The sequence below is a fragment of the Myodes glareolus genome, chromosome 9 (genome assembly GCF_982192425.1).
Source record: "Myodes glareolus chromosome 9, mMyoGla1.1, whole genome shotgun sequence".
Lineage (NCBI taxonomy): Eukaryota > Metazoa > Chordata > Mammalia > Rodentia > Cricetidae > Myodes > Myodes glareolus.
Window position 1 is genome coordinate 24,392,977 of NC_142034.1, and position 23,847 is coordinate 24,416,823.

A 23,847-nucleotide genomic window follows, 5' to 3' on the forward strand; every position below is an offset into this window, starting at 1 on the left:
AAGCTAATACTCCTTGGAGAAGCCCAGAAAGGGTGGGGGGAGGGAGAGGGAGCTGCCCCTGGCGTGAGAGCAGTGGGGACACGGGGACAAGCTGAGCCTCGTAGACCCCAAGGTCTGTGTCTGGGGTGCCAGTTACCTCAGGAACCCTGAAGCCAGAAGCTACCCCCAGGTCTGCTGTGGCTCTGTGGGCATCGCCCCAACCTCCAGCACTGACCTGTGACCCTCTCGGGAGAACCTCTGAGGGAAGGGAACCTAGAAACTGCTCACCCTGGGTGCAGGTGAGGGAGGGGCTGAGTGGTGTTTCTCTAAAGTACTTCCAGGCTCAGCTCTGCAGTGAGGCCCAGGATCCATAGCAGGCAAAACTTTTTAAAAATAATTTATTTTTGTGGGGAAAAGGTCTATCTGTGTAGTCCTGGCTATCCTGGAATTTGTTGTATAGACCAAACTGGTCTCAAATTTAGTAGATACTTGCCTTTGCCTCTTAAGTGCTGGGATTAAAGGCATGCACCACCACAACCGGCATTTTTATTTTTTTATTTCATGTTTTTAAATGGCTCAAATCATTACAAAGGTCCCCAAGGAGGCCTTGGGAGAGGTGAAGGACACGGAGAGGCAGAGATGCAGTATCATCCCCTATCGCCCCACCTGCCCTGACATCCCGCAGTGTGTACGCAAAGGGTCACAGACCCTTTTGCTAACAGTACAAACCATCCTAGCAGTCGGAATGGAGAGAGTCTTCACCTTCGCATCAGCAACGGCAAGCCCTGGTCCCTGGGACCAAGCTGAGATCCCTAGGGAAACATGGCAGGAGTCTCCTCCTCCAGAAGGCAGGGACTTCCTGGTTCCTCCAGCCTGGGGCACCCCAGAGTCCAGGTGCTCAACCCCACACCTGCTCAGGACCACACGCCTGGGCAGTACAGGTCAGTGGGAAGGTACGGCCCAGGGAATGAGGTGCTACCCGCTGCTCAGTACAGTCCTTCATGAACAGCAGGAAGCCCAGAGTCTCTCTTTCCAACTCTGGAGGTTATGGCAACAGTACCCTGGCCTGCAGGGTGGCGAGGGAACACGGTCAAGCTCGGGCCCCCAGCTCTCCAATGCGCTGCCGCAGGTGAAAGGCGAATTCAAACATGGTGGCTGCAAGGCTCTGGTGGATAAGGTACCGAGGCAGGCGACCCTATGGGGCAGGAAGAAGTCACACCATGACTAGCCTTCAACAGGGTCTCCCATCAGCAGCTCGCACTAGCAGGGGCACCCTGGGCCAGAGGGCCGATGTATCTCTGGAATCTGCCTGGGCCCCCGGTCCTCTTACTCACAGAGGGAGGAACATGCTGTAGCTATAAAAACACAGCAGGTAGGGGTGGGCTGGCAGCCAGACAGCCTTCTGGGGACCCAGGGATCAGGAATAAGAAAGGGCGTCACATGTGTCCCACAACTCAGGGCTAGAAGGTCACCTGGACTTTGCCACCAATCCAGTAGAGGAGACTAAAAGTGGGAGGTCCCTGAGTACGGCAGAGGGGTTAAGGTCACATAGCAACCAAGACTCCGTTCCACAGGGCCTGCCGCCTGCCATGACCTCACCTTGAGATCCGTGTTAAGAATCCAGATGAAGGTGCAGACTCGGGGGTTGCTGGCTGACTTGAGCACAATGAAGCCTCCAGGACCATTCTCTCCCCTGAGGAGGGAAGCATCACAGGGGGTGGTTGCTGAACAAAGCAGGTCCCCCAAGCCACCCCCACCCCAGTCTCGGTCCAGCTGGACTGTGGTGGAAAGGGGGGCACGGATGCCAATCCAGGAACGACCTCCCTGCCTCAGTGTGGCTCAGAGCCAGTGCCAGGGGCAGCAGGACCTGCCCTCCACCCACACCCATCCCACAGTGGCAGGGAGCCCACCACCTTCCCAGTCCTTATCCGCTTTGTACAGACTCATAAAGTAAGCCTAACTGTGACAGTGGCCGAGGGTGGCACGGCCTCCAGAAGAGGGCGCCTTCCCAGGAGGCAGTTAGCCCGCAGGCTGCTGTTCACCTCCCATGGCCTTTTTGCAGAGCACGCTTAAGCTACTGCCACAGATAAGGAGGTGACACAGAGGACGCAAGCCTGCCCATCTCCTAGCAAGGCCACCGCAGCACCAAAACAGAGCCCTAATCTGAAGTTCATGAAGACTGCTCTGCTGGAGCCACCTCTTGGGGTCACCCCAAGAGTCTGATCAGCCGTGGGGGGGTAGGGTAGCCCTCCCCGCTCTGGCAGCACATGGACAGTCATTGAGGACAGAACGGTATAACCCAGAACCCAGCGCCATCTCCCAGCTCCTCGGTCCATTCCTGGGACTATCTCAGCCAGCTGCCCACTACACACACACCCCCTCTGCCTTGGTTCCAGGCAGCAAGATTAGCAGGATTAGGGCTGGGATGGGCAAGGCTGGTAGGCTGGGAACAGAACAGGGCTTTAGCCTCAGACTTGGCGGGGGAGGGTTGTCAGCTGCACACACTGTACCCTGAGTGGTTCACAGCTCGAGGGAGGCCAGATTCACCTGACATATTTGTGCGTGGGGGGCTTGGCGCAGTGTGTGGTAGCAATGCCAGACGACAGGTATCGGTCTCTGCGCCTTTCAATGCGCCGGACATTCACAAAGTCCCTGGGGGTGGGAGGTAGAGGCAGGTTAGAACAGAGGTCCCGAGTGTGGGAGGCTTGGCTAAGAGAGGACCTGGGTGCTCACCTGGGAGACACGACGCCACCTGCAGCCCCTGATGACACATCATAGGAGATGAGGGTGCTGTCCTCCACCCGCTGCAGGATCTAAGGGCCAACCAGGGAGATCTGAGGTACAGGGGAAGCCCCGACATTGCCCCGGCACCTCAGCATCTTCAAACCAGCCTCTCCCTGTCAGGGACGCTGCACTATGAGCCGCTGTCACCTACGGGCCCTGGGCTGGGTAAGCACACTGAGCCTTCTTGCCTCGTGGCCTTCTCCAAAGGAACCATAGCAGAACCCACTATATACAGAGAAGCTAAGTCCCCTGGAGGAAAATGGCTAGGTGTGACTGTGCCCTGATCCATGTCATAAGAGGTGGCAAGCAGGACCCAGGTGGCTCACCTGGCAGGCGGTCACTGTCTTATTCCACAGCACCATCCTCTCGGGCTGCAGGATCACTTCCTGGTACACCAGCTCGGCAGGACAGGGCAGGAAGGTCTGCAGGAGGGGGTCAGGGCTGGGTGGTGTCCAAGAAGCGACCCCCTCTAGCTGGGGGATTTGGCGGCAGGATCCCAGCAGAGCAGGTATCTCTGGAACCCCCTTCCCTACTCACCTTCAAGATGAAGGTCTTGCCATGGAAGGGAACCTCAATGGTGTACACAGTGTCCCCATACTCCTGTGGCAAGGACAGAGGATGACAGGGAGGAGGGTGGAGGGCATCGGTGGGGACAGGAACTTGTGGCATGGGAACAGGTGACAGGCCAGGTAGGTTTCCAACAGCCTAAGGTGAAAACCCCAGGACTCTGGGGACATCTGGGCAGCCTCCAGAACACGGTGGCAGCTCTAGTGAGCAGGACCACGTGCAGAGGTCAGCTCTGTGCTCACGTTGAAAGGCAGGAGCTCAGCTGTGACTGCAACCGTGACAAACCAGAGCCACAGCTCCAGGCTGCCAAGGGCTGCCTGGGGAACTGGCCAGCAAAGACCCGGGCATGCTTCCCTGTTTCCCCAGCTCGCTGCAATCTTTTTAGATAATGCTCTTTTGATCATGAAACAAAACACCACACATGGGACGCAGGCTGGCTTCCCCTCAAAGACTGAATCCCAGGAAACCAAACATCAGGTAGACGAGGTCTGGGCAGTAGAAGACAGGGAGATAGAGTCCAGGCCAGCATGGCCTCCTACTGAATGGCTGGACCCCAGGCTGAGGCTAGCTCCAACTCCGTATCCACCGCCTCCCTGGGGTAGGTTTCAGTTTACTCAACCCTCAGGTTCACTTCTCAGGGCTCAGAAAAAAGGGTGAAGACTCCTGCCACACACAGGGGCTCCTGCCACACACAGGGGGTCAGGTGGGCAAGGGGCTCCTTACATTGCTCCTCTCGAACTTCCAGTTCTCCTCCTGGGCCAAGATCTGGTCCACTACTGCTGTAGCTTCCCTCCCCTGGCGAATGTACTCCCGCTCCTGAAAGGGAAGGAAGGGAATGGAACAGAGAGGGGTCAGCGGGGGGTCTGTGCCCTCCCGGCTCAAGTCTGTTCTTTCTCCACACATTCCACAACCCTTCCAGAAACCGGTCCAGCTGGATGTGGGGTTCAGGCTGGTGCTCCTGACCCTACATGCTTTCTGTATTCTGCAGGACTGGCTGTTGTTCCTGTGTCCTTGGGCACAGGACGGGCCAACAGGCCTGACCAGCCCGTGGTCAGGCAGATACTCCAATAGACGGGCACTAACTGGCACTCAGGCCGAGGTCTTTCCTCGCCTGGCAGAGCACAGTGCCGACCCGTTCCCAGGCAGGGGTGGAGGTGGGCAGCGAGATACCTGGGCAGAGAAACTTTTCTTCCCAGGGACTTCCTCATCGGATTCGTTGTCAGACCCTGTGGGAAACAAGAGCAGATGACAATGGCAGGGGGTGGGGAGCGAGAGGAGGAGGTGGAGGGGTTCAGCGATGAGTGCAAGAGTGTGGGGGCTAAAAGTGTGTGGGAGAGGGTTGCTGGCTTTCCCAAGGGAGCCAGAGAGCAGGAACAGAAAGAACAGACCCAGCCTACCTGGCTCCCCACACAGCCCCTCCCTAGAGGCAGCTCCCCACCCAGCAGCTCTCACCTGCAAAGGATTCTGGGGGAGAGTAGAACTGGCCCTCAGACAGAGCACCGGAGAACAGCAGAGGTCCACGGGCAACAGCAGCCTGGGCGGCAAGATACCCTGCAGAAAGAGACACGGGCAGCCATTATCCCAGACAAGGGTCTCCAGCTTCAGACTCATCCTCGCGCTTGAGAGGATGACTAAGGCATGCAACTCCCTCCCTCAGAGCTGAGAAGACCTTCTCAAACCCAGTCCGGCCAGGCCTAACCCCCAGTACTCACATCTCTCCTCTTCAGCCTCCTGGGGTAGGACTTTGAAATCAAGGAACCAGGTCTCCAACCAGGCCAGGACAAAAGAGACAATGGGAAGGAGGTAGCCGAATGCCCCTTTGCTGAGCAGCTGAGACAGAAAGAGAACACTGAATTCCATGGCAGGAGGTTACCCCAAACCTAGAGCCCCCTTCTGGGGCCACCAGCTTTGAACAGTCAGACTAGTATATGCCCTGTGTTTGGTAGCAGCTATTTAGGGACTGGCTATGGCATATGTCTCTAAGATGAATTATATGTGTGGCAGGAAAAACTGACTCTGGCTAGGTGTGTCTCAGGTAGTAGAACGCTTGCCTAACGTGTACAGGCCTCTGGGTTCCATCCCCAGCACTTCGGAAATCAGCGAGGTGGCACATGCTTGTAATGCCAGGCTAGGGCAGTAGAGGCAGGAGGGTAAGCTCAAGGTTACCAGCATGTGAAATCCTGCTCTAAAAGAAAAAGAGCCATGGGTGGGGGTGCACCAGGGAGGCAGAGGCAGGAGGAGGTCTGAGTTGGAGGCCAGTCTGGTCTGCATAGTGAGTTCTCGGTCAGCCAAGGGCTACATAACGAGTCCCTGTCTCAAAAACAAACAATGAACAAGTAGTGGTAGCGGTAGTGTGTGCCTTTAATCCCAGAACTCAGGAGGCAGAAGCAAGAGCACCTCTGTGAGTTCAAGGCCAGCCTGGTGTACACAGCAAGTCCCAGGACAGGCTCCAAAGCTACACAGAGCAACCCTGTCTTGAAAACCAAACAAACAGGGCTTGTGTGCGTGTGTGTAGAGAAGGAATGACTGAACCTTGGGGTGGCAGCAGTGTAAGTTGGGGAAGCCAATAAGGATGACTCCTTGCAAATAATGAGGAAGAAGATTCCCTTCCCTCCACCAGAGCAGAAAGAGACACCCCGACCCTGCAGAAGAGAAGCCCACCCTCAGGGTGGATGCCAATCAGACCAGCTAGCACCTGAGCCAGCCTGAGCCACTGACCTCTGAGAGGATGACCTTGACGATGAGGAATGCACTGGACACCAGGGTGGTGACCTGCTGGGCAGACAGCAGGGTGAGGGGGAAGGCGGAGGCTGGGGAGTGAGTCCTTTCCATGCAGCCCCCACACCAGGCCCGACCAGGAAAGGCCTCAGAGTTGCCACAGCGGGCATCTTACCGCAATCACCCACCAGTGCCGGAGCCTCAGCACAGCATAGCCCAGGAGCAGCCCAGAAAAGCGGAAGAAAGCCAGAACCTGGTGGAGAGGGGAGGCGTCGTAACATCAGGCGCCGGCTGGCTTCCACAGCTCTGCTGCAGTGCACCCCCACCACCCAGACAATCTGCACCATCTTGGAACCTGAGGTCACTCACAAAGATGTCAAAGAAAGAGCTCTGGAAGCTGTAGTGGACGATCTCCTGCTCCAGGTTTCTCCGGATGCCGGTGTTGGTCTAGGGAGGAAGACAGAGGAGTTCTGAGGGCCTGCCCCACCTCAAAGGATGGTGAGGAGCCCAAGCTAAGGGGATCTAGAGGAAAGTTAGAATTGACAAGTCACCATACAGTTGGGTGAGGCAACAAAGAGTTGAGCCACCAGCCCAAGACCTCAGGCACCAGTTTGGTCCTAGGATCCAGGCAGCCCACACAGGCCAAACTGAGTTCAAGTGTACTGCCTATACAGGTGTAGGCCTAGAGGCCGGTGGGCTGTGCGGGGGAGGTGGTAGGCCCACACAAAGCTAGCGGATGGGTCCTGGAGACGCCTCTTCTGTAATCTCATTTCCTTCCTAGCACCATGGTTCTCCATCTTGCTAGCCACCATCCACAAGGGGTGCTGGGCTGGGCTGGGCTGGGTAGTGGTGTTAGACCGAGCCCCAGGTGGCAAATCAATCAGTTAGGTTTGTGTTTAATGGGTGAGATCCATCACAATGCTACTGCTGTGCCTTGAGAAGCCAGCAAAGAAAGTTGGCCCCTCGGCTTGCTCCTATCTCTGCCCAGCCCACCGTGGATTTTCACCCAGAGCCTTAACACCTTGGCTCAGACGCCAATGTCCAGGGATCTGGGAGACTAGGAAATCTGGGCAGATTCCAAGAGCAGACTGTACCCAACTCCTCAGAGGGGATAGAGATGCCAGTCCCTGAGAAGGGAGGATTTTGGTAATGGAGCCCCAGAGAACCCTTAATGATCAGCTAGCCTGGAGGTCCCCTACTCTGGCAGGTCAGCTACACTTTGGAGTGATTTCCTGGGGGAGTGAGTCTGTTTGGTTCAGGGTCTTGTTTAGTCCAGGCTGGCTTCCAGCTCACCATGTAGATAAGATGACTTTAAAATACTCATCTTCCTGCCTGTTTCCCAAGTGCTACGATTACAGGTGTGCATTACACCCAGTTTGGGGACACCTGTTAAAAGCTCGGGCTACTGAGCCTGGATCTTGGGGTGAGCCAACATGAGGGACCTTTAGAAATTTCCCAAGTGAGGCCAACAAGATAGATCAGCTAGTAAAGGAGCTTGGTGCCTGATAACAAGGACCCGACTGTCTAGGTTTGAACCCCAGCGCACGGGAATACGGGAGACGATAACTAACTCCTCTCCTTTCCCCTCTTCAAAATAAGAACATAAAACAAACAAACAAAAAATGAACTTTAATAACATTTTCAGGCAGGCACAAGGGCCACACCTGTAACATCAGGGCTCAAGAGGCTTAGGTGAGTGCATGACTGAGTTCCCAGCCAGCCTGGGTTACGCACGCACCCTGTCTCAAAAAGACACACTTTTTCTCCCCCTTTGTCTGCCCAGCGAAATGTCGCACTGACTCTCCTAAGAGTTCAATCCGGTGTCCTGAACCTTTCCGGTGTTTGCGGGACAGGCTCTGTCACGTGCAGGAATTCTCAGAGCTGCCTGATGACTGCTGAGCAATCACAGCTGTCAGCGGAAGAATTTCAAAAGCAAAATTATCAACATTCTCCCAGCTCTGCTCGGGTTATAAAATATGCATTGAATTAGGGTGGGGGTGAGCTGTAGGGCTGCTTGGATGCTAGCTGGGACCTTCAAAAGGAAGACGCCCAGGACCCCAGAAGCTCAGCCCCGTATCAGAAAGATAACCCAGCCTTCTTCAGTGGTTCCTGCATCACCCCCAGGGTACCAGTTCATCTCAGCTCCACAAGGCAGTCAGTGACCCTCCCTCAGGGTCACTTACCTTACCCTTCCAGCTCACCGTGATCAGAGGCAAATGTACTTCTTGCCATCTTGCTGCTAACTAACCCCTTCCCAAACTCTCCACTTATACCAAGCAAGGCAAGCTTGAGACCTGGAAAAAGGATGTTTGCCGACTATAACTCTGACTATGAACCCACACTAACACGGGGCCCTGGGAACTGGGACCACACATCAACAGAGAAGAAACTGAACACCCTGCTTCAGGGCCCCTGACTTTGTGTATGCTGAGGTTCGGTCAGAAGCATTATTGGGGTGTGGACACTGCACTCTGAGACAGTTCCATCTCCAGGCCACCAGGCAGATTCCCCCAAAACCAGGGCCACACTAACCAGGAAGTGGAATTTTCACCCCACTGTATTCTCTGCTCTCAGCACAGCACCTGGGGCACCGCAGGGCCTCTGAGCATGTTTGATTAATAGATGGATGAACCTGAGCCAGAGAGCAAAGTAAGGCTTTGAAAGCAAAGAAAGAAAAAATATCCTGGGCTCAGCTCGAGGCATTTCTCCTCCTGTTCGCAGAGTCCCCACTAGGGGGCAGTATGGTGCAGAAGCGAAGCGCACAGTTCTGGAGCTGGAGATCTGCTCACATTCTTGCTGGGGAGCCTAGGACAACCCCTCTGATCCCCTCACCCCCCAGGTACCGTTCCCTCTCTTTATGTGGAAAATAACTACAGCTATTCTTATTTTTCGTTCCCCACTTAACTCAGATCAACTCCATGAGTGAGGCCCAACGACCCTCCCATGTTGCAAGCAGGTGGACTAGGAACCAGGGGACGGCCTCCCCCACATGACCCCCACTCACATTTAGCTCGATGATCCATAGGAGGGAGATGAAGAGCAGGTCGAAGGTGACAAAGAGACAGAAGGTGCGGCGGACGTCGGAGATGGCCCTGCGCCTCTCTGGGGGTGGTGGGATGAGGTGTGATGTCAGGCTCTGGCTGTGGGACAGGGAACTGCCCAGGGAGGCCAGGGCTGGCAGACTGCGCTCCAAGTCACAGCCCAGCTCGCTAGGCAGCTTGCTCATCCTGGTGGGCCCCCAGGTTGAAGTGGGGACAATGGGGCCTCAGCGGCAGGGCTAGGGGAAGAGGTAAGTGGCTGTCAGGGCCCTGGTGGTCCCAGGAATACCATCCCTTTCTATACTACCTCCCAGGTACCCTATTTATTTTACAACATAGCTGGGCTCCCCTGTCCTACACCAAGGCCCATAGCTCTGCTCTAATCCTCTCATGAATCAGGCTTTAGAGGCGGCAAGACTTGAGCACCCCCACCCCTTGCTCAGTCCTGCTGCCTGGAGGTTCCGGGATGCCCTAGCAGCAGGGCACTTACTCTGGATCTTGGGGCTATAGTCTGTTCCTGCACACACTGAAGCTCAGCCCCAAGTCCTGTCAACAGCCTTTGGCCTGCCCCCACCCCCACCCCCAGGAGAAGAGGGCCCCAGGCTCTGTTCTTTGTTCTCACAGGACAAAGCCACATTCCCTCCCAGCAGCAGGCCGGGCCCCTCCACCCCTAATCCATGGCAACTGGGAGGGATTCTGGAGGGATTCTGGTCTCAGTGGGTCTGGACCCCGCACACCTTGGTCCCTTCCCAGTAGCTCAAACACCCATCCCAGACCCAACTGCTGCTAGCTCTTCACCCTTGACAACCCTTCCTCACAAGGCAGCTGGGGAAGTGTTCAGAAGCTGAAACCTGCCTCCCTCCACCTACCATCCTCCCTCAGCTCCCCAAATCCTGGCAGAAGGATGAGGTAGGGTGGGCACTGTGCCTAGCTCTGTGAACTAGGCAACACCCTGATCCCTGACTTAGCACAGCCACTTGGGCCTTTGGTCGCGTCCCTCCATGTGGTAGCCCAGTCGTCTCAGTCTCCGGCCCTTGGATCTGGCCTTCCTGTTGTCTGGAATGTTCTTCCCCAGCCCCAAGGCTCTGCCCACACAGTGGCCCTTCCCAGCCTCCACTCACAGCCAGGCACCGCCCACCATTTCCCTTCCTTCAGTGAGCTCACTGCTATCTGAAATCTCATCTTCACGCCTTAGCCTTTCTCCCACTGGACGGTGACATCCAAAGGCAGGCACAGGCTTCGGTTGACTTGGTCACTGCTGTTTCTCATGGGCTGGCACCACGTGTGGCAGACAACAGGTCCTTCCTGACTGACTGTTGGTTACATGAACACAGCAGACGTCTCCTTGCCCTCAGACTCATGATGCACAGCAAATCTAATCCAGGGTTGTTGCCCAGAGCTCACATGGCCATGGCCACCTTTGTGCCCAAGCAGGACAGGATGGATCTTCATATAGGTGAGACAGTCAAGGCTCTCTCTGGGACAAGTGGACTTATCTAGGCCTGAGCATCCTATGCAACCACAGAAACTCTAATGAACTCAAAGACAAAGTGAGTCCCGGTCCTCTGGTGCCACAGAGACCCCATGCCGAGGTTCCCTGCCACACGGATCTACTGACCTCCCTGGGTGGGGGCAGAGAGCAGCTAACTCCAGCATGAATCGGTGCAGCACCTGTGGGGGGGGGGGGGCTAGTGGAAGGGGAGTCCTGGGGGCCACCACCCTCCGTTCTGATCTGCTGGTGTTGTCGCTTTTAAACTTCTTTTCCCTCTGCCACTTTCCGGGTCCTTAAACTACCAAGTCCTAAAGGGGACCCAGTTTGTGGCCAACAGAGGCCCCTCTGCCTCTGAGTAAGCGCCACAAACAGAGGCAGGCAGACTGTTCTCAGCAGAGACCCCAAAGTCACCTGAAGGAACCTAGGACAACCCGGTATGTGGTCACGTAGAGAGTGCTGGGAGGGTTCATTCAGCTCAGCTCCAGAAGAAAGCCATCAGTAGAGGGGATGTGACAGGCCAGGGCCAATGGGACTCCCCAGCATCCATCGTGGGCTGGATGTCAGACTGTAGACGCAGCACATCCCTCCCTGTGACAGAGCTCCAGGGCTAGTGACATCTCCTGTGTGCTCTCCCATTCCCCCTTCCTCTCTGGTTTCATCTCCTCCTGTCTTTCACAAAGTAACCTTCTACCTGCAAATCCGCCACGCTGACGGGACACTCTGCCATCCAGAGCAGCTTAGAAACCACTTTTGTTTTTTCCAGACAGGGTTTCCCTGGCTGTCCTGGAACTCGCTCTGTAGACCAGGCTGGCCTCGAACTCAGAGATCCACCTGCCTCTGCCGCCTGAGTGCTGAGATTAAAGACGTGCGCCATCACCGCCCAGTTGTTTTTTCTCTTTTCATCTTTCTCCCAGATGTTTATTTGAAGGACAGGGTCTCGTGTAGCCCAGGCCTATGGAGCCAAGGACAGACTTGAGCGTCTGATTCTTCTGCTGCCCACCTCCTGAGTGCTAAGAATTAGGCATGCGCCACTACGCTGGTTTACACTGGAGAGTGAACCCGGGTTTTAGGGCATGGTGCGCAGACACTCTGCCAGCTGAGCTACACTCTCAGCCCAGCTTGCATAAAAGAGAAATGTGGGCTGTGCAGAGTGATGCGGGCCTCTAAGCCAGCTGAAAAAAGAAGACAAATTCAGGACCAGCCTGGGATACAGAGTGAGATTCAAACTCCCCCTCACCTGCCAAACAAAAAACGAAACCCAGAGCAAACTCTCCATCCACAGGAATTTGGGGTGGTGACATAGCCCAGAAATAGGACCCCTGACTAGCACGTGCAAGAAACCCAGAGTTCAACCCCTAGCATAACAAAGAAGAAAAAGAAAACAAAACAACAAAATTTAAAACGTAGAAGTATCACACCCTCCCCAGCTTCCGGAATCCAGAAGTCTAAATTCAGAGTTGCCTGAAGTGTTCAGCTCCCCTGCTTCTGGCAGTGCGGCGCAAAGCAATCTGGTACTCCCTGGCTTGAGCGTTCTACTCCACAATCCTGCTCTACTCCACAATCCCGCACAGCGCTCTCCTGCGTCTCAGGAGTCACACAGAACCACTTCCTGGATTAGGGGCCACTTGCTCCTGGGTGACTGCATCTCATCTGTGATGGCCCCATTTCCAGATAAGGTCACATCATGAAGTACAGGGGTGTAGGGCTTCAACACATGTCTTTCCAGAGACAATACAGTCCATAACTATACCCTATTTTTAAAATTATTATTCTAGGCCCGGGGTGGTGGTGGGCGGTAGTGGCACACACCTTTAATCCTAGCACTCAGGAGGCAGAGGCAGGGAGGATCTCTGCATTTGAGGCCAGCCTGGTCTACAGAGTGAGTTCCAGGATAAGCTCCAAAGCTACACAGAGAAAAAACGCTGTCTCAAAAAACAAAAACAAACAAAATTATTATTCCAATGTGTATGGGTGTTTGCCTGCATGCATGTATATCACATGCATGTCTGGTGTCCATGAAGGTCAGAAGAGGATGAGATCCCTTAGAACTAAGGTTCTGAGCTGCCACATGGGTTCTGGGAAATGAACCCTGGTTCTCTCTTTCTGTCTGTCTATTTATGTATTTATTTATTTTTGAGATAGTATCTCACTGTGTAGCTCTAGCTGTCCTAGAGTTCACTATGTTGATCAAGCTGGCCTTGAACTCACAGAGACCCTTTAAAAGCAAATGCACCATTATGGACAGCACGAACCCAGATCCTCTAAAAAGGAAACAACGTTTTTAAACTCTGCGCCATCTCTCCAGCCCTGTTATTTCTTTTGGATGTGCATGCATGTGGGGGGGGGGGCACATGTGCCACAGCATGCATGTAGAGGTCAGAGGGTATCTAGTGGAAGTCGGTTCTCTCCTTTTACCATACCAAGTGAGGGCCCCAGGAACTGAACCCTGGTCATCAGGCTTGGCAGCAAGCACCTTTTCATTTTTGTTTTGTTTCTTGGTTTTTCAAGACAAGATTTCTCTGTGCTGCTTTGGTGCTAGCTTTTTGTTTTGTTTTACGAGACAGGGTTTCTCTGTGTGGCTTTAGAGCCTGTCCTGGCACTAGCTCTGTAGACCAGGCTAGCTTAGAATGCACAGAGATCCACCTGTCTCTGCCTCCTGAGTGCTGGATTAAAGGCCCGGGCCTTATTTTGTTGTTTTGAGATGGGGTTCATGCACCCAAGGTTTGCCTCAAACTCTATAGGTAGCCAGGGATGCCTTTGAATTTCTGACCCTCTTGCCTTCACCTGCAAGATTAGCCAACACTCTAGCAGCTGAGTTACAGCCATCCTAGCAGCCTTCTTCATTTGCTTATAAAACGGTTATTTTTCTTTTTTTTTTAAAAGACTTGCTCTCCCTACCTAGGCCAGGCTGACCTCAAACTCAAACCCCACTCTTGCCTCCTGAGAGCTGGAATTCACAGTCAAGCCCCCACACGAGCCTTAGTACTCTATTTATACCCTTTTCCCAGCCTGTCCTGGGGCTCGAACAAGGCTGTGTGCGTGCCTGGCAAGCGCTGTGCCGCTGAACTGTATTCCCAGCCCTCGCAACTGCAGCCGACAGATGAAATACATCTTACTGAATCCACGTCCTATGGACAAACATTTATATTTGTAATGAGCAGAAACACTACATTGTGTTACGTGGTATGTGTACGTTTTCACACTGCCAGGAGTCTATCTTCCAGATAAGCATTCCCTAGAAGCAGTATTGCTGGGTCATCCTGCATGCGTGGTTTTGTTAGGCACTGCCAAATTCCCTTGGCAGTTGGCATTCCTAGCGTAATGTATGAGAATGCCTGTTTGCCCACAGCCCACAGGAAATACTGTCACCCATGTCTATCTGGGCCTTCATCTCCATTTCTCCCCCATTCGGGAGCCTCTCTCTGCACCCCATCATCCCTGTGCCTCTCCCCCCCCTTTCACTCTCCACCCCCCTCTTTGCCTAGCTCACTTCTGAGGGCTGTGGCTTCCCCACTCATGGTCCTCTCCTCTTACTGGCGTTCCCGTTCCTCCCTGGGCACAGGACTTGGGTGGCAGCAGCTTGGGTGTGAGACACACTTGGAGCAGTAACCGCCCTGAAACTCACACCCAGACATCCTTGTGGAGGCGAGAGACTCAGACAGAGCCGAGCTGAGAGCAGAGGTGCTGGGGGCCTGGGGGAGCCGAAGATGCCAGCATGTGGGAGCCACGCGGGAGCTTACAGGATGGCTGACAAGAGGCTGGCCAAGAGCCACCCTCCTCACAAAACCAGCTCCAAGTCCCCCTGAGAGCTGAAGTGCCGGTCCCCAGGGGAGACCACAGGCAACTCTGAGCCACTATGGCAAGGCCTTACTTATAAATTTCTGCTTCTAAACAAGAGAAACTAAAAATAAATAAATAAATGAAACTTTATCTGAACCTTTAGTAGATAAAAAAGACAAAAATCAGATTTCTGGTACCCAGGTGTGGCTAAGGCAAACTTAGCATGCACAGGGTCCTATCCTCAACTTACAAGAACCAAAATCCAGTCTACTGTGGCTGTGAGAGACGCACAGGCACACATCAGCTTTCCTCTGGTCCCTGCGTCATCCTGGAGACCTCCTGGGACTCAGCGTGAAGCCTGGTTCATCCAACCTGCCCTTAGAAGTCCCCTAAGCACTTGCTCAGTCCAGAGGACAGACGCTGGCAGCCATCAGAAGAACAGCCTGCTGGAGACAGAAATGAAGCCCCGGGAGCAGCACCCCGCCCCCAAGCCCCCTGCCTGCTGTCACCGGCCCCTCCCAGGCGCCTCCAGAGGTGTCGGGAGAGGAGCGGCACACGTGGCATGAAGCAGCAGCCCGCCTGGGATGGCTGCAGACTTGACACCTGTGTGCCTGTGGAAGCTGAGCTGTGAAGGCTTGGGAGAGCAGGGTAGGAGGGGCCAGAAGTTCTGCCACCCACCCTAGGGTGGGGGAGGAAGGAGTGGGGGATGGTCAAAGCAGGTGTGTGAGCCCAGGGGGTCAAGCTCCGGGCTTCCACTTCTTTTGGAGGCAAGGGGGTGGGGGGTGCACTGTAACCTTCTTTCTCTAACTGACTCCCAGGACACATGGCAGAAGCCCAACTTGCGGCGGGCTGTTGAGCTGGGCGACAGACTGCGGAGGAAACAAATACAAGGAACGGATGCAGGATGCGGTATTGTGGTCAGGCCCAGCTGCCCAGCATGCACAGCCCCAGCACTACAGCCAAAACAAATAAATAGGTAGAATGGAATGAACCTGAGGATAGAGTTCAAAGTCTGGCTTGGCCCCTCCCCGGCCCTGCAACACGGGGCAAAGCAGAACCTTTCTGAGACTCAGTCTCCCCATTTTCACCGTTCTCAGCATGGCAGGTGGAGCCCCGAGTCTTACACAGTGAGCAAGGGCTGCCCAGGGAGCGGGGATGACAGCCACAGCCTCCGAGCTGTATGTTACGTTTAGCTTCTTTTCTGGGTCTCGTGTATCTCAGGCTGGACTCAAACTTACTGTGCGGTCAAGGATGACAATGAACTTCTGATCCTCCTGTTTTACCTCCCAAGTGCTGGGATGACAGGTAAGAGCCGCCTGCCTCTGCCTCTGCAGCGCTGGGGACCGCACGCACTGCGAGCACTCTACAACTACTGAGCTGAGCTGCATCCCCAGCCCTAAGCTGTTTTGTTTTCAATTTGATTTATTTTATGTATGTGTTTTGCCTGCATGCATGTCTGTGCACCACGTGTGTCTGGTGCTCTCGGGGGTGAGAAAAGGGCACTGGATCCCCTGAAACTGGAGTTACTAAGGGTCGTAATCGTCCATGCAGGTGCTGGGACTTGAACTTGGGTCCTCTGGAAGAGCAGTCCATGCTTTTAACCGGTCTCCAACACCTCCTAAGTTTTATTTTTTAAAAAGCATTTATTTTATTACTTATTTATGTGTATGTGTTTGTGGAGGTATGTGCTCGCATGTGGGTTTCCTTGAAGGCCAGAGTGGGTGTTGTATTCCCAGAGCTGGAGTTACAGGCAGCTTTGGGCATTTAAGTCCTGGGAACTGAATGAACTCCAGGCCTCTGAAAGAGCAGCAAGAGTTCTTACCTGCTGAGCCATCTCTCTACAGCTCACAAGCTATAAATTTATACATACGTACTTAAAGCAACAATATACTCAGCATACCTGAACTACACACTTAAAAGTGTTAACACTGGCAAACTCTGTTACCTGTTTTATCACGCATACCGACTCCTTGCTCTCCTGCCCATTGGTTCCTCACCACCCCCAAGTTTTACAGCCTGGCTTCCACAAACACTGGATGGAGGCACGGTTAGTGGCTGAGGTGCATATGGAGCCAATAAAAGGGCAACAGAGAGCTTTGTCGTGGTGTGTGGAGACTGCTCACTACAGGGACAGGGAGTAAGAGACACTCCAAAAGGCCTGGGCTCAAAGCTGTACTCTACAATCAACCTGCTGGGTGCCAGAGAACAAGCTCCCCAGCTCCTCATGCGGGGGGATACATGAAGGCCAAATTACTCCAACTCCAGGCAAAGGTAGATTCCCAGGCTAGAGTAGGGGCAGAGGTTGGGGTTTGTCCTGGCTTCCTGTAGAGGGTCTTAGGAAGTGTGCCAGGATGACTCTTTAGCACTGCCCCTTCCTGTCACCTTTCCATGCAGATGAGGGAAGCAGGTAGGAAGACCCCCAACTGTCAAAATTGGGTCCTTCTGTGTCAGGGTCACAGACAAAGTTCTTATAGCTCTCTTCCCCAGGCTCTGCCACAGCCACCTGCCTGCACCTGCCTGCAGCTCCTAATTCGGTGGACTACGGCTCCCAGTGGGCACTTCCTGCCATGTGACTTACTTGTTAAAGCCTCGGTTATTGTACCTGCTGTACCTGCTCACTGGCAACACAGTGTTGGCCTTGACTGTCTGGCAGCACAAGGAGACAGAAGAGCCTGGAAAAGTGGATTCTACAGGAATTCCAAATACTTCCTGAGAACAGACAGGCAGTCCATGCCAGGAGGCGCCATGTTCCCCAAGAAATATAAGCCTCTGGTTTGATATGGGGGACTCTAACTTGGCTACAGAGCAGGAGAGGCAAAGGAGTCAGGTGAGAAAGGGGGGCTCCAGGCTGGGAGGAGGGGCATGCACTGGGAGGAGCACTCACTGGGAGGAGGAGCAGGCATTGGCTTCTCACCTTCCTGAGCACTCCTCTCTCCCTCTTCTGTAGACTGGGACAAACATCAGTACCTCCTGGGCACCACAGGGCTGGCGCAAAGAGGGAGGGACCCATTTGCTCCACATTCCTGACACATTTGCCTCTGTCTGCCTCTTCAGCAGGGAAAGAATCCATGAGTCTTTGGGTCAGGACTGGGTCAGGATACCCATGTTAAAAGTAAGTAAGCAGGGGCTGGCGAGATGGCTCAGTGGTTAAGAGCACTGACTGCTCCTCCAGAGGACCTGGGTTCAATTCCCAGCACCCACATGGCAGCTCGCAGCTGTCTGTAAATCCAGATTCAAGAGAATCTGACATCATTATACCAATGTGCATGAAATAAAGTTAAATAAAGTTTTTAAAAAAAAGTAAGTAAGCAGCTGGCCTGGAGCCAGGCTTTGGGTAGGAAAGACAGTGCTGGCCTGGGGCCGGTTGCAGGACATAGGTTAGCATGCCCGGCTGGTAGGGCCTCGTGCCTCCCTGTAACCTGTACGCACTGCCTCCTTCATTACACACACACACAGGCCTACCAGGAGAGGCAAGGATAGCCCCTGGGAAGGAAGTGGAGTTCCCAAACCTGCCCACTGCTACCTTATAGAAGGGCCCAGCTGACCCACTTCAGGGGTCTCTCCACTGAGCTGAGACCTAATACACGGGAGGCTTTGCGAGCCATTCAGCCTTCACCTAGGCAGTCAGGGCCTCCTCACCACATCCAATAAGGCCAGTTCCCTCCATGTCAGCCGGCCCGAGGCATCTCTCACAGATCCATCTCCTTCCTTCCACCTTGTACTTGACCAGAGCCTACTCCTAACCCTAGGTCAGACATCTTCCAAAGACCCAATCCTCAGTGGCTTCCAGCTCAAGTAGAATAAAGGCCAAAGTTCCCACTCCACCTCACAGCACGCACCCCCTTGGTCTCTTCCCCTCTGAACTCCCCACGTCAGCCACATTGGTCCCTCGCTGTTCCAGCTCCAGGTTGGGGACTCTTGCACAGCTGTCCCCTTACTCCATTCTGGTTTCTATGGAAACCTCGCTGTAGAGAGAACTTTCCTCAGCCCCCAACTTAAGCTCCCTCCTCTTTTGTTTTTCTCTTGGTCACAGCACTGGCTGTCCTAACACTGTTGTTTTCTATCATCTTCTCACAGTGGAAGTTAAACTCCAGGACAGCACTGGGGAATTCCTCTTCGTGCCCACTGCCGCATGCCCAGGGAAGCACACCAGGAAACGCGCGGCTGACTCCTTCCCTGACCTGTGCTGGGATGTGCAGGGTCACTCAAGCCTGGCCCTCAAAGCAATCTTCCTAAAATTGAATCCTGCCTGCCTGGCATCCTGCCCTGCTCAGAGCCCAGGCTCCTCCAAAACCAACAAGGGAACTCAGTTCCCAGGCACCAGGCGGCAGGGTGGCTGCCCTATGGAAATGCAAGGAAAAGGCCCTGACTGAGTTAAATCCCTCGGATAAGGAACATTAAGAGGGGGGAAAGGACCCTCACACTTTTCTCTAGACATAGGGTTTAATATCCGATCCCACTCGACTGAGGGCTACTCCCAAACACAGCACAGCAGGCTCCCCACTTCCTCATTCCAGAACAACCTCCTCCACTACCAGAGAACTCCTGCCCTTCAGAGTTCAAATGCCACCGTCTAGGCAAAGATTTCCTCTACTATCTGGGTTCCTCTGACCTCAGGACTCCAGGTCAGCACCACCCCTATCTCATAGCTAGACCTGAGCTTTGGCTGTCCAGGTCACAGAGGCTAATCACAGGCTATCTATTAAGTAAGCTACTCTATGGAACTGAGAGAGGGAGCAGGTCTGGGGTCAGCACTGGACCTAAATCAAAAGCCCAAGATTACTTCTTGTTGGGCTGTGCATCCTTGACCAAGTCACCAAGTCTCACCCACAGGTCCCTTCTCTGTAAAATGGAGATCAAATAGTACCTACTTTTTAAAATTTATTTATTTTTATTTTATGTGCATTGGTGTTTTGTCTGATCTGGGAGCTACAGACAGTTTTGAGCTGCCATGTGGGTGCTGGGAATTGAACCCAGGTTCCTCTGGAAGAACAGACGGTGTTCCTAACCTCTGAGCCATCTCTCCAGCTTGGACCTACTTTTTTTTCCCCCTTCACGACAGGGTTTCTCTGTGTAGCCCTGGCTGTCCTGGAACTCTCTCTGTAGACCAGTCTGGCCTGGAACTCACACAGATCTACCTGTCTCTGCCTACTGAGTGCTGGGATTAAAGATGTGTACCACCACCGCCTGGCTCAGAGAGCACCTACATAACAGGACTTAAAGGAATGAGAAATTCCACCTTCATGGTGTCCCTGCCACGCGACGAAAGGCCCTGGGCCAGGCATAGACAGCAGGGCACTGTATCCAAACTAAAAGTCCACCTGGCTACTGGTCAGGAGGACTCTGTCTCAGGAAGCTTATCAGGAAGTTTATCAAGGATGGTTCTTCTGTCTGGTGACTCCTGCCCTCAGCCTAGGAACAACTGACCTATTGCTCCCTAACCATACACCCACAGAGGGCTACGGACATTCCCTGGCCCTGGGGAAGTGGAAGTTTAAGGAGATCAGGGCATACAGCAGCAGAGAGATGTGTGGCTGTAAACCCAAAGTGATTCCATTTCCCCTTTCCTTTGGCGTAAATAGGAAGAAGAGTCAGGCTAGCATGGGGAGAGCCACTCCTTCCTAGCCGTGGTTTCTGACCATGCAGTAACTGGAAAGCACAGTCACAAGTCAGGTTTGCCCAAGACTCCCCACCCCATCCTGCTCCGCCAGAATGCCCCTAGTTCAGTGACTCTGCGGCTTCTGACCTGCTGGGGTTGGTGGGTCAGACTCCACTCCATTCTTTAGTGATACTGGGTAAAAATTGAGGAAGTCGAGTTCCCAGAGACGGTCTAGAAAGGGTCAGTGTCTCACAGGGAGCTGTCAGCTCTCTCAAAAATAGGCCCGACTGCACAGGCTCCTCCCAGGCCCAGTTCTGATCAAACGAAAGCCTACATTTGCCTCACTCATGCCAGGAAACTTTCAGAGGGGCACACAACTGACAAAATGGCATACTCTCCGCTGTCCTCTGGCCCGCTGATGTGCCAGCTGCTCTCGTGGATGCCACTGAGACAGCAGTGCCTGGGTCACGGCTATGCATTTGAAATTAAGGTAAAAGTCTTTAAATCTCTACCGAGTGACTTTGAACCAACCTCCCCCCAAAGGCTCAGCTTCCTGTAGAATGGAGGCAACAAGCATTCTTATCCAAGGGGATAAGCGGGAGTCAGCAAGCCGCAGGAGCTTGGGTCGGTCCTACACTGCAGTCCTCCAGTGAGCCTGGGTGTGTGAGGCCTCAGCTGACCTCAGGAAGTGGGAGAACTGCATGTGTTAGACGCTGGCTCAGTCACCAGGGTCACCAGGTCTAGTGAGGAAGCCTGCAGAGAAATCCATGCTGGCCTGAAGGGATGAGCATTTTCAGGAATGAATAAACAAGGCCCTGCGCCTCCAAGAGAAGGAAGCCTTTGCCCTAGGCAGCAGTGAGAAGAGATCACAGGGAGGAGGAACTACCTGAGGCCTAGAAGAATCCGCCTCAGGGGGAAAGGGGGATGCACATCCCTGAAGGGAAAGGAGCAACAGAGGGTGGAAGAATGCTCACTGGTCAAGAGTACCTATTCCTGCTGGAGACTCAGGTGAATTCTTAGCACCCACACCCGTCCGTCCGTTAACTCAATACTCTCTTCTGACCTCCAAGGGCATGTGGCGTGCACACGGTGTACAGACAGACGTGCAAATAAAACACTCATGTACATAAAAAGTTTCATTTTTTCTGAGACAGGGTTTCTCTATATAGTTTTGTAGCCTGTCCTGGTACTCTCTCTGTGTAGACCGGGTTGGCCTTGAACTCACAAAGATCTTCCTGCCTCTGCCTCCAGAGTGCGGAGATTAAAGGCGTGTGCACCGCGGCCTGCCAAATTTTAAAATCTTTTAAAAGGGAGAAAAAAAGCTGGGCATGGCTGTACACGCCTTTCATTCCAGTACTGAGTTCAAGGCCTGCATGGTCTACAGAGCCAGTTCCAGGACAGCTAAGGCTACACAGAGAAACTTTTTTCAAAAAACAAACCAAACCAAACCAAAAAATTCTTTAAAAAAAAAAATGAAAAAAAAAAAAGCAGCAACAAAGGCCTACACATTGGTCTAAGGCAGGGCCTGGCTCAAACACACCTAAAATGACCCAAAACACCAACATTTTAGGACATCCCCATGGTATCATCCCTTTCTACTCCTCATAGCAATCACGGAAAGGAGTCACTCCACAGAGAAGGACCAGCTCTCCTTTCTCTGAGTCCACTATGGTCTCTACCCCTGGGTTCTTTTCACCCCTGAATCTTTACTCAGTAAATACAGCTCCTGTTCCCAGTACCTTCCAGTGCAAGATTTCATTTAGGACCCAGGGTCAGAATGAGAAGTAAGCCACATTAATCATTAAAAGTCATACCCAATGAACTAGCGTGTTCTTCTGTAAGTCATGTTAACTAGCGTGTGCCTGGTAGTTTTTTATTTGCTTGCTTTTTTTTTTTTTCCCAAGACAGGGTCTCTCTGTATAGCTCTGTCTGTTCTGGAACTCACTCTGTAGACCAGGCCGGCCTGGAACTCAGAGATATACCTACCTCTGCCTCCCAATTGCTGGGATTAAAGGCGTGCACCACCACTGGCTTGATGACCTGATAATTTTGTCTTTTATGCATGAGCTATTTCATTTATCCTCACAACTCTACAAGCTAAACCCATTACTATCTCCATTTTTCCAGATGAGGAAGTGAGGTACTGACTTGATCACCCAGGTCTCAAGACACTATCAGAACCCAAGTGGTCTGGTGCAGAGGTCTGTATCCTCAGTCATGCTGCTAAGGATGTTCACAAACACAGAGGCATCCAATCTTTGGGGTGGAGGGAGGTGGTGTGGAGATTTTGCCGTCTGAGCAGAACTAGAGACAAGTAGATGGAAGCCCAACTGACCAGCAAGGAAGGAGGAGTTGATGTGTACAAAGATGCAGAAACAAGAACCCTCTGTGAGCAAGGCACGTCCTTCAGGACCATGTTGTTGAGATTTACAGTGAAGAACATGGCCATAGCGCACTCCCCTAAATCATGCTAGGGGTTCAGCCTTTCCCCACAGGCAATGGGAAGCAAGCAAAGGACCATAAGGAAGGAAATGACACCATCAGACTTGTGATCTCTAAGTCTACAACAGCTGGAGTTTGGAGACCCGGCTGCAAGCAGTTAGGACCTCAAGCTGCTGGGTCTGGTGAGAAGCTGTCAACAAGGGTGGTAACAGAGAAGGCTCAGGAGTTAGCTCTCCTGACACCTCTGGGCACACTGAGGGTCAAGGGTGTAAGGCAACTCTCGAGTTCCTCTTTGGGATAAGACAAAAGTAGAGAAATGGATTTACAGATAAAAGATCAGCTCGGTTTTGAAACACGCGAACTCCATCTGAAGAGAAGGTATCCATAGGCAGCTTGACAATTTAAGAGACCCTGAAAAGGGATGTGTGTCGTCAATCTGGATATAGTCAGTGGGCCTGAAGCTAACAACAGTGGATGAAGCCATCCAAGATCAGTGCATAGAGAGGAGGGCTGGGCCAGAGAGAATGTGAAGCGGTACTTCTAACCTCCTGTGAGAGAGGCAGGAATAAAAAAATCAGGAAATATAAGAGAGTCAAAGGGTGGAAGTATGTCAGGAATGAGAACCAATGGTAACAGGCACTTCTGAGGAATAAAGAAAAGTTTAAAAGACCTTTCTGATATCATTAGGAAGTTACTCGTCGATATTTCCAACCGAAGTTGGAGAAAACAGTGGAGGGCAGAGATGCAGACTATTGGAAAGTATGTTTTTCTCCCTCGGATTCTGACCCCTTCCCACATCCAACCGTTGCCCCACAAATATCCAGATACAGAACCCTCGCCTTTCCTTTCGTTATCAAGAAGAATGCTTAGGAAAGCGACCAAAGACGCCTTCCATGCCCTCTGGGGAGGTAAAGACCAAAACACCCGCTCCCCAGCCCCGCGCGCAGAGCAGCAGCCGGCAGAGAGGAAGGGGGCGGAACCCGGGGCGCGAGGGGCGTGGGAAGGGTCGGACCGAACCAAAACCGGACACCGGGCAGGGAAGCGGATTCCGTCGGCTAGAGACAGCTATCGTACCATCACCCGGTTCCAGCGACCGCTGCAGGACCCACCTGCTTCATGTCACCACGGCCCCAACTCTTCCTGCCTCAGCTGCAGTCCCGTTCCACGGCCCAGGGAACTCCTCAGAGCGGAAGGAGATCTCCCAGCGGCGGAAGTTGCGCCGCTGAGCCCGCCCCCAAAAGCAACCCGGGATCCGTGTGGATCTGCAGCTCCGCCCCAGTCCCGCCCCTCTCCACCCGGAGCCTCCGGGACAGAGCCGGAAGCAAAATTAGGCAGTAAGAGTGTACAAGAACGGCAAAGAACTCTAGGGTGTCGTGGTTATTGGACCATACAGGCCTGGCACTGTGGAGTAAAGGGGAAGGCACGAGTAGCGATCTGTGAGCACAGAT

At 53.4% G+C, this 23,847-nt stretch overlaps 1 protein-coding gene across 4 annotated transcripts; it reads right to left on the reverse strand.

The window, feature by feature from the left end:
- Positions 1–518: 518 nt before the first annotated feature.
- Stard3 (StAR related lipid transfer domain containing 3) lies at positions 519–23,666 on the reverse strand. Of its 4 annotated transcripts, none has more exons than XM_085695743.2 (15): positions 23,509–23,666; positions 9,053–9,325; positions 6,418–6,495; positions 6,224–6,301; positions 6,049–6,102; positions 5,043–5,160; positions 4,783–4,881; positions 4,501–4,556; positions 4,054–4,146; positions 3,301–3,468; positions 3,090–3,185; positions 2,713–2,792; positions 2,527–2,631; positions 1,579–1,672; positions 519–1,174 (listed from the first exon to the last, which is right to left on the reverse strand). In XM_085695743.2, exons 2-15 carry the CDS (start codon positions 9,272–9,274, stop codon positions 1,070–1,072), a joined length of 1,446 nt encoding a protein of 481 aa, XP_085551869.1. In that variant the 5' UTR covers positions 9,275–9,325; positions 23,509–23,666; the 3' UTR covers positions 519–1,069. The 4 variants fall into 4 exon arrangements, with proteins under 4 accessions (XP_085551869.1, XP_085551872.1, XP_085551870.1 ...); XM_085695746.2 differs by having other exon boundaries at positions 3,301–3,363; positions 23,509–23,665; XM_085695744.2 differs by lacking the exon at positions 23,509–23,666 and adding an exon at positions 14,609–14,808.
- Between the last annotated feature and the right edge of the window lie 181 nt (positions 23,667–23,847).

Excerpts from the sequence above, each read along its gene's own strand:
- Stard3 (XM_085695743.2), bottom strand. The coding sequence starts at position 9,274 with ATGAGCAAGCTGCCTAGCGAGCTGGGCTGTGACTTGGAGCGCAGTCTG. Across the intron at positions 4,147-4,500 it reads AGAAAAGTTTCTCTGCCCAG|GAGCGGGAGTACATTCGCCA; the intron begins GTATCTCGCTGC and ends CTTCCCTTTCAG. Across the intron at positions 3,186-3,300 it reads GCAAGACCTTCATCTTGAAG|ACCTTCCTGCCCTGTCCTGC; the intron begins GTGAGTAGGGAA and ends CCCCTCCTGCAG.